Source organism: Centrocercus urophasianus, unplaced genomic scaffold (assembly GCF_019232065.1).
Source record: "Centrocercus urophasianus isolate 14NV4802_14NV808 unplaced genomic scaffold, USGS_Curo_1.0 seq_27, whole genome shotgun sequence".
Lineage (NCBI taxonomy): Eukaryota > Metazoa > Chordata > Aves > Galliformes > Phasianidae > Centrocercus > Centrocercus urophasianus.
In genome coordinates this window covers 8,252,689-8,263,428 of record NW_024884833.1, presented here as the reverse complement: position 1 = coordinate 8,263,428, position 10,740 = coordinate 8,252,689, and the positions used below count along the sequence as shown (strand labels likewise).

At 35.0% G+C, this 10,740-nt stretch overlaps 1 protein-coding gene across 1 annotated transcript in view; it reads left to right on the top strand.

Moving 5' to 3' along the window:
• Window positions 1-447: 447 nt before the first annotated feature.
• The window catches only part of ALDH1A1 (aldehyde dehydrogenase 1 family member A1), a 31,334-nt gene continuing 21,041 nt past the window's right edge, over window positions 448-10,740 (top strand). Inside the window, exons 1-2 of the mRNA XM_042826859.1 lie at window positions 448-645; window positions 9,454-9,558. Of these exons, the coding sequence (XP_042682793.1) occupies window positions 556-645; window positions 9,454-9,558 (195 nt within the window). The 5' untranslated portion in view covers window positions 448-555. The remainder of the gene's footprint in view (window positions 646-9,453; window positions 9,559-10,740) is intronic.

The window sequence follows — 10,740 nt, the reverse complement described above, 5'->3', positions numbered from 1 at the left end:
ATTAATTACAAGAATTTACACTAAACATACTAAAGCACAACCTGGAGTGGCTTGTTTCCTAATGAACGCTGTCCCGATCTGGCAGTTATTCTTATTAGCTGACCAGAGAGAAGTGCTCAGTTTGTTTCCACAGCTAATAAGTGTGTGTTTATCTTCACAGCTGCCTTCCAGTAAGTGAACAACCTCAATTAAATCTGGGGACCTGCCTTCTGACAGAAAGTAATTTTACGGGTAAGAAAAGAAGGCTTTAAAAATATTCTTCAGCACGAAACGCGGAGCGCCTGGCTAGCAGATTGCTTCAGCAGAAATGCTGTATCAAGCTGAAACGAAAACATTGTGACTTTTGGTCTTAAAAATAAGCAGCGTCGTTTTCCCTTTGCAAGGAATTGTTTCATCCAATCATATTCTCGTATGCAAATATTCCGTAGCTGGTACAGATAAAAGAAAGGGCACAAATAAAGCTAAGGGCTCAGGCAGGGCTAAAATCGCTGAGCTTCCCTGATACCTCATTTCACCTGTGTTTCAGGAACCTGCTCAAACTTCTCTCCTGACAACATGAAGAAGCAAGGCTCACACAGCAATGCTGCTCCAGTTTTGCCAGCACTGCCGGAACCACTCAAAGATCTGAAAATTAAGTACACTAAGGTTAGTAGTGTTTGTGTATGTTAGCTTTTCTTACGCATTTAGCTCAGACTGCTCATTTCAACTTATTTGTACTGTGGAAGAAGCTTTGAATCAGTACTCAAAATGCTTACCCTGTCCCTTTTCTGATATTGTGCATATTTGTAATTAATGTTCAGTTATATTTTTTACCATAAGTTTTTCAGGAAGTGTTCAAGAGTCAGAGACTCACTTCATATTTCATGAGAGGTGGGTGTTGTTTTCCTCCTAAAACTAAGATTTTGCAGTGGTAAGTTCCTAAAAAAAAATTATAACTGTAAGAAATAAGGAAAGGTTCCTGTTGCTATAGTATTTTTCAGAAGAAGAACAAGTTAAAGTTTTAGTGCCACATTCTATTATTATAAGCAGATTTACATGATTATGACAAATACGTTTTTGTGGAAATGGACATGTAAAAATGAAAGTAAAGTTCACTCTGCTCACCACCTATTTTTATTAGATATAATGAAACAGTTGTTCAGATTAAGCAAGTAACTATCATAAAAGAGATATTGCTTACCATACGGTTAGTGATCATACTTTTAGAAACATTTGTGTAGTAGCAAATTATTTGTGTATGCAACTAGAAACACACCAGCAAAGAAGGTCTGACTCCAGATTTGTGTTCACAGCTAGAAGGATCCTCTGGCTGTTTTTTGTCAAAGTATACAGACATCTGCAAGAATTTTGCACACGCCATTCACAGAAGTGTACTGAACCTCTGCCCCCTGAAATGTTCAGGTAGAGCAATTGAGCAGAAAGGACTTCTTCTCTTAGGAGAATTCCGTCACATGGTGGTTTTTTCTCATTACCACTGTGATATAAATAATTTTTACTTTCCTAGAAATGCTACTTATTTTGTAACAGAAGGATGTTCTGCAATTATCTAGATTAGTCCTTTTGAATTCTATTCTATCTTGTTTTTTCAAGGAAAACCTACCCAGATTTCAATGCATATCTTTCTTGAATAAATCATGCAGGACCTTAATTTGTAAATATTTAACAGGCTAGAAAAGCTATGTAGCTCTGCCATGTGATAGCTCTTCCTGTCCCAAAGAAAAAAAAAAAAAAAAGAAATCTTAATATAGGGATAATATATCAGTACATAGAGAGCAGAGGTGTTTCAGAAACCTCTATAACACTGTAATATCTTCTTTTTCTTTGTTGTTTTTTTTTTTCTCCAATAGAAAATAGAAAAAAAATGTATGATCAAAATGCCAGCTCACAAATCCTATGTAAATGAATATCAAGAAATTTCTGTAAAAAAAAAAAAAAAAAAAAAAAAATTTTTTTATAATAGTGCAAAAAAAAAAAAATAAAAAAAATAAAAAAAAAAAATTTTTTTTAAAAAAAAAAAAAAAAAAAAAAAGTAGTTTTCTATCAGTGTGCAAAACCTACTCTACACAGAATGGAATAACAAGATAGCATGTTTAAAGTGTCTACAGTATCTAATTAAGTACAGTGGAACATAATGAATTCATGTGTTTAAGTTTTTCTGGTTTTGATTTTTTGATTTTTGTTTTTTGTTTTTTTTGTTTTTTTTTTTTCCCAGAATACAGATTTCATTTTCTTAAAAACAGTATACAATGTATCTCTGCAGAAATTCAATACACTTATTTGCAAAACTGTGTGCATACAAGTGATGAAGTCCAATACATGCTTTCTTTTTGTTATGCATTCCTCCTCTCTACAAATATCACAAACGACTGTCTGAAAACCGTAAGAGTGAACTGAGGGGCAGGGAACTGGCATAATATAAATTTATCCCATATCCAGCTGTCCTCCTACAATTTAATACAATGTACTCTTGTCTTCTTACCCACCCTCTACTATCCGTCCTCAAATTAGCATATGGAGTGTGAGGCTGCTGTGACTATGTACCTTGAAGGAGTCAGAATGAGAGAAGCATTAATTATGACTGTAGTCTTTAACTTTCTGCCTGACATATCATGGACATCAGAAGATTCCTCTCTTCAAAAATTCTTGGTTCTCTTTATCTATAATGACAGGAAAAAAACTGCCATCATACAAGCTTCTGGAGAAAAAGTGTACAGGAGTTATTCCAAGGGCTTTGCTCTGAACTTAATGCACACTGTTTTGTTTTCTACAAGAAGGATCAGTTTAGGATTTTTATACAGATTATTTAACTAGAAAGCATTTCCATGGGTGTGGTCAAACACTGGAATAGGCTGCCTGCAAAGGTGGCCTTGTGTTCAAGAAGCATCTGATAATGCTCTCAAGAATTTGCTTATTCTAATTTGTTCTGTTCTATTCTATGGATATATATGTTGGCATTTCACATTATACTGTTCACTTTAGCAGTAAATTGTGCTGAATGAGTGTTGGTAGATAGCTGCAAATGTACTGGTAAATATTTTACTTAGTCAACACTGGGGATTTAGACACTGATTGTTTGAAGAAATGATTTCTGCCATTAATTTTTTCAGGTATTTTCAAATGTACTAATAATGTTGCTTTAATCAGAGAAATTCAGATTAGTTGATTGTTAGATTGTTGAATTACAAGAGGGGGATAAAAAACAAATTATTTTGCTAAACTGTGTGTGAAATGTTGTGGAAGACTAAACCACCCTGACTGGAGAAAAATTATAGCTAAGCATCCTGTATGTTATAATTACTGCTTTCACACTGTTGAGGGATAAAAATACAAAAATTGAATCAGAGTACCTGGGAAGAGGCCACTGGGAATAAAGCAACTATAGAAACCTACTTTGTTTAAGCTTGAATGACTCTGTAAATACCAAAGCACTAACTGATGCATCCAAAAGTTTAAATAAACAATGAATAGAATGGGTATGTTCTTTAATCATTACTTCAGTACAGCAGGAAGATAAAATTCCTTTATACATTCATTTTTTAACACAAAATTCTAATGAGAAAAAAATATATATATTAAATGCTCTCAGACGCAGATTTCTGCCAGGCTTGGATTGGACCATAAGACAGACTGCCAATGTTGAATTCATCTGAATGGCACGCATGTTCTACAAGAGCATGTGTGAGCAGGGGACAACAGTTTTTCAGCACTACTTCACTCTCCTTAGTGATGCTGAATTTAATCCTCCAGCAAGCAGCAGGAACCTAGCAACAGCTCTTCTTTACTGCTGGCCACCCCAAAATGCTAGCAGTATCACTTAATGGTTTACTGTCTGCACTAGAGAGGCAGTGAATGGTCAGCTGAACAGTTATCAAAACTGAGTGATTGCTGTTAGCACTATATACCAGGTAATTGTGCTCATTTGAAGAGCATTGTCAAGAAAAGTTTTATCATAGGAAGAGCTGTAGGCTCTACAGTAAAGAGCCCATTAAAAGATGATTCTTGTTCCAAGGAAGATGCATGCAAAGTTGTATTTCATAAGGTGGTTGCTTCTAGCATAGAGCCTTAATAGCTATTTCAGCAGAGCCGTTGTATGGTCAGTCCATTTAAGACAAAGTCCTGAATCAAGTTAATTCTTCATGGAGTACAGACACTAATATGACAATTCCTATCTAGCAGTTATGTTATAAGATGAACTCACTGTCATTTCAAAATACTGAAGGGTGGAAATAAAACAAACAAGCCAAAAACAATATGAAGGGATTAAAAAAAAAAAAGAAAAAAAAGGCAAAGAACAGGTCCTTTCTCCCAGTTCTCTGCTCAGATCACTTCAGTGGTCAAATCAACTGTATAAACCAAAATAGAAAACCTGTGTGACTTCAACTCTTGCTATTAGAGCAGCATCTGATTCTCTGATCTGAAATCAGTCCTTTCAGAGAATCAAGATTTTATTGTACTCTGACAATGGGAAATAAAGCCAATCAAAGGCTTTTGACTGCAATAAGTTTAGTTTAAATGAGAAGGTGTATTATAGTGTCTATTGTGTAATATGTATTTCCAGGTCTAGTGCAATGTGTGGAAGTCATCAGTTTTTCAGTTTGTTGAAATAAAAGCTCGTTTCCCTCTTAAAAATACCAGTGAAATAACAAATTGACAGCAACAATACCTCTACGACATCAATCTATGCAAAATAATTTTCCAGCCTCTAACTTCATGTCAGTGTCCAGTCATTACAGACAACTCTCTTTACATTGCATGTGCAGTAAAATATTAGGTCTTTCATGTTTTCACCTGATAAACAACAAAAAAAGAATGTAAGCTGCTGGAGGAGTTCTACCTGAAAGAAAAAACAGTGTGACTGGTTGCAAGATTATCCCAATTTTGGGGGATTCATTTTTTGGTAAGATAGGAGAGTTGACAGAATACTTTTGGATGGTCCATGAGTGTTGTCTGCATTTAGAGAGCCACAGCCTGCTTGGAGTGGTTGGTGTCTGCTGAACTTGGTTGATTGGTTGGTTGTTTTTTTTCCGACCGTATGGAAACATCTTCATGCATGTTTCAGCACAGTTGCTTACAATGTATGCAACATAGCATACATGGAGAGTTTTGACTTTTTCCTCCTCTGTTCTGTCTGTCATACCTGCATAAGACAAGACTGTTGTCTGATTTGAAAAAGACGTGTGAATAGTTTATAGATTTATACAATCCTGATACAGTGTTGTGTACATGTCTAAAGTAATGAAGTTATGTTTGAAATGGAAATGGTATTAGAGACATTAATAAGAAAAATATTCTAAAGTAATATCATGGATGATACTAGTTGGTGCAATAAATACAATTTTTAAACAAATACTTTCAGAACTTCCAAAAATGGTATGTTTTACTATTATTCCTTTCACAGACAGATATGAATTTGGCATGCTGTAACATCATAGCAGTGTTATGTTAATATTTACCTTTTACTTTGTCTCTTTTCTTGGCAATGTAACTAAAGATGTCTTGTTCATATTAACTACTTAACTGCTGTCTTTGCCCTTTCATGATAGACAGCATTTTGTGCAGATACTCTTCTGGTCAGCTTCATCGCATACTTGAAATTTCCTGGAACTTGCATTTTAGTTTCCCTTTAGACAGCTTTTGTTAAAATCATGAGTTTGCTGATCTGTCCCGATGGCTAGAGGAGATGATGACACTGCATATAAGATGCCAACATATAATCAATCAGAAACCAAGAATATAGTAATAAGAATATAGTAATAGGTAATTGTTACCATATATGCTTAACCTTTTAATTAGTCATGAAAATATTACCATACTACTCATAAATTATTAAGAATCACCCAGAAAATAAATGCAAGTAATGTCAATAGTATGCCAAAAATGCATTACTTGAAATCTGTCATGTATTGATAGCATATGTGTTTATAGAACTTATATCAGTTCTGTGAGACAAAAAGCATTTATACAGCAGTTATGGCACCTTACCTCTGTCCTGCCCTGCATCAACCATCATTTGCTTCGATTTGCCTGCCCCAAATTATGTCCTGGTTTTCTATTTAAATGTAGAAACTTCTGATGCTATAAGAAGCAGTTGTGGGTGCTTCACAGTGATGGAAAGAAAATTAGAAATCACATATTTTCCACTAGTTCATTAGATGGTAGAATTAAACTCAGGTCCTCAAGCTTCTGCCTGCATGGTTGTGATCAGTGAATGGATGTGGGGCAAGGTGCTTCTGTCAGCCTGGATCCTCAAAATTGGCAGAGGCTGAACATAAAATTCCCTGTATACTCAGAATCTGCAACTATTTTAATGATGAGCATAAGCAGGATCTCTTTTGTGCCTTTGGTCCACGGCCTAAAACACCATATCAGGTCTCAAGAAACAAGTCCTAAGGCAACATGGCATTGAGTGAATTTCCCCAAACCGGCCCATAGGCCATTGGCACTCCCTCTCTCCCCACCTCTCTTTTCTGGGCCTGTGGGCCTGTGAGCCTGCTGTCCCCCTGTCGCAAACTCATATAGATCTAGAGAAAACTTCATCACACACTGAGCAGCAACATATCTTTCTCTTTTCATACTCTGTGTGGTATATAAAGCCTTCCCAGTGACATTTCCTTTCTCTTCAAAGACCATCTTACAGAATCAGAAAGTAAAAGATAACTCGCTTCAACAATTTCACCTGTGTAGATTCAAAGATGTTTGGCTCTGGGGCAGCACCAACCTGGCCTATAGATCAGACTCAGGTTCTATTTTGCTTATACAAATGGAGAGGAATACCTCACATTCCTTCCATGGATCTTCATTCAGCTGCCTGATAAATTTTTGCAACTGTGTAATATTATATAACCCCTCAATGACTGCATATTAGTGCATATTTTTAGTAGATCATTTTATTGTCTGCCATTCAGCAATTACTGAATGAGCTCGGAACAAAAAGCAGTGGGCATAAACTGGAACAAGGCTCTGCCTAAATGTCAGGCAACACTTCTTTATTGCGTGGGAGAAAGGTTGCCCAGAGATATGAAGTCTTCTCCCTAGAGATCTTCAAAAGTCACCTTGACGTTGCCCTGGCCAACTTGCCTGATGCCCTGTGAGCAGAATGAAATGGCCTCCAGAGCTCCCTTCCATACTTAACCCTCCTGAGATACCTCCTGGTATCATTTTTAACATAACAGAAGAGAAAACTCGGAATTCCTTTAATTTTTCCTTGAGTTGTAATGATGTATTTGCTAATATTACTTTTTTACATAAAGATGTCCACTCTTGAATTGCTAGTGCTATATCACAAAAGTTCATAAAAGTTCTATTGGATAGAAATCAACACCCATCTTGCCTTGTTTACTTCTTGTTCTGCATACAATCAAATGTGATAGTGTTTGTTCCAGACAAAGAAAGTAAATTTAGTGCACACTGTGCTTTTCAGCCTGTATAAAAGCTTAATCTTTGAGTGGAAACTAAGTTATTTACTGCATGAATTTTGTGCATTAATTTCATTCAGCCTTTATAAAAGCTTAATCTTAGAGTAGGGACACAGTTACTGTCATTTGTTAAATGAACTTTGGATATCATCTTCACTTCTGTTGAGTAATCTGTTGTGATTAACTTTGATGTAGCTGTTACGTAGTTTTCACTCTTACATGATTCCTAGCTGCTAACTTTAAGTTTTATACTTTTATAAAGAGGATGAAATAGATATTAAATACAAAGGCAGAATAACATAGGAAGAATGAGGAAAAGTTATTTTATTAGTTATTAGACATATTCAAATCACTGTCAGGGTAAAAATATCTAAGCAAACAAAGCTTGTTTACTTGTTTTTCCTGGTGGAAAACCAAGAGAGGTGGTGTCTGCTGAGGGGTAACAGTGTAGAGGCATTACAGAGCTCCTTTGGGTTGGAATGAAGGTTGGAAGACTACCAAGCTGGACAAGAAGAATTTATTTGCTGTAATGCCCCTCTCAGGTCAAATAAAGATAGACATATTGCTGACAATGGTCAGAGTAACTGGAGCATTTGCATTTTATGTCTATTACCTACAGAGAAGGAGAATTGTCATTAACATCAGGATTGGAATTGGAAGCATTTTAAACAGAAGATAGTCATACTGATTGTAAACAAATGATGACTAAATTTTTACCAAAGGACCATCTCATCAAAGCCTGAAGTTGTACAAAGTAGCTTTTCTATTCAAGAGCAGGAATTGCAACACATGCTGAGTACTAAAACCAGAAAGGCTTGAATGGCATTCAGGTAGGGAGGAAAGACAGAAGAACCCCTTGCATTCACAACCTTCAGCCATAATCCCGTCAATCAGTGTGGTCACGTGCACTGTCAGCAGGAAATTTGCCAAGAGTTTATTATGATTATATTAATGTACTGAATGCTACATTATGCTCACAGGATCAGGGCTCTTCTTCCAGTATGAACTACTAAGTGTTTTTTTTAAGAGAGTGTCGCTGTGAAATGTATTAACTGCTAAGAGAAAGAACAGTCTAGGTTTCTTCTATGGCTGCTAGCAGTAAACTTATGGTGAGTACAATTATTCATTGCAAATAATTCCTCTTGATTTTTGTTTTCTACCTTTGTTTAATGGAATAAATGTTGAGTTTCTGTAGAATACTGAGATAATTGCATCTCTGCATTCAAGTCTTGATCAGAAACACATTCAGTGAGGAACCAGTCCACAAAGCCACAGTTTTTGTGAATAATAAAAGAAAGCTTATGTCTGATTATTTTTCTCCCATAGCGTGGAAATAGATAAATACACATGCTTACTTTTTACTCTGCTTAACAGGTTATTTCTGTTTTTCATTCAGTTGACAGTGGAAATATTTTAGCCTAGACTTTCAGACAAAAGTGTTACTGGATTTTTTTTTTTTCTTTTTTTGCTGGGATTGCCTTCTGTGGCAGGAGGAGGTGAAGAGAAATCAAAGAAAAGCCAAATGAAATGGTGCTGCTCTGGAATAAACTGCATGGACTACTTAATACATATATGTATATATTTATTTTATATAATATATATTTACCAATCCTGTGAGATCAAGAAAGAAAAGCAGTTTGGGGCAGATTGTTTAGTAACATACTTCTGCTGTTCATCACAGAGTTTGGTTTGAAGGAGGAGAGACTTCTATGTAATGATATCTCTTATAATATGAAACATTGCAAAAAATATCACATGGAGAAAGAAAATGGTTTCTCTATAAAGGAAGATAGTTTTTAAAAGGTGGTTTACTTCATCACTGTTCTCATCTAAGTTTTGTGGTAATATCCATTCTACTTTTTTTCTGGTACTTATCATAAAATCATAGAATCATAGGATTGCTAGGGCTTGGGAAAGACCTTAAGGAGGTCAAGTCCAACTGCAATTAATCAGAGAGCTCTAGATTTATTCTTAAACATAGAGAAGAGTCAATAGGTATAAATATTATTAATAGTTCTGCACTTTTTTTCATTTTCAGATATTTATAAACAATGAATGGCATGATTCAGTCAGCGGTAAAAAATTTGATGTCTTTAACCCTGCGAATGAAGAGAAAATCTGTGAGGTTGCAGAAGGTGACAAGGTAGGATTTACTTTCATTCTTTTATCCTTAGCTTTAAATTCAATTTTATATTAAAAGTAAGAAGATGAACATCCATTTCTGTTGAGGTAAAATAGTACCTCAAAGATTTATCCTATATGCTTTCTTCTGCTTCACCCTTATGAATTTGTTGATATGAAGAAAGATCTATAGAAACGTTTTTTGGTAATTTTCTTGTGAACAATACTAATTCTTTTTACTGTCTTCGAACAGTGGTATCCAATTACTGTTATTTTGTTCTTCTTTCCCCATATCTTCCTTATACAATGATGTAATCTGTTCATTACATATTTATTGAAAGCTTTTCATTAGAGATACCATGAAGTGGAAAAATGTTGATATTTTTCCATGCAGACTCTGAAAAATTATTAATTGCTATCAGCATTTTTAGCTGACACTTTGACTTCTTGGTGATGTAATCTTGAAAAATATGGTTTTTGTAAAGAACACAAAGGAAAACAGTCCTAAAACAGACCCTGAAGATGAAGGTCATCTAAAAAAATGAACACTAATTCCACCAAAACTGCTTTTGTTCTACATGTTGAATTTAAGCAGAAGAATGAAAACATTGCTTAGACTTATAAGCAAACTTTCTTTTACCTATATGAGATTTATTCCTAGAAATATTACAGATAAATGCTATCTAATCAAAGATAAAATGAACATCTATATCCTGATACATGCAGCTTTATATCTCATTGTACTAAGTATTTTCAGCTAAAAAGGATGTGCTTAGTTTTACCATAGAGCTTTAATATATGTTGCCAAGTAGACTAGTTATTTGTTCATATAGAAGACAATTTTATAAAACAGTTTTAAAACTGACAACCAGGGACATTTTTGGATAAGCTCTGAGAAAGTCGGTATGAGAAGTGAATGTTCTATTTCCAGCTGACAACTACATGAAAATGCATTAAAATATTCATTGAACACCATTTTATCCATGACAGATATTAGGATACTTTAAAGCAGCTTATTTGTGCTGGAAGTTCACTAACAATTTATCAATATAAGTAAAATCTCTCTAGCTATATTTACTTAATTGTACGGAGATGAAATATTCTCGAGAAATGTATAGGAAATTAATTCATACAGCTTCCTATGTTCAGGTGCTGCCTGTCCAGTGCAGGCATTACATAATATTAGTGACCTTAGAGGAGAGCT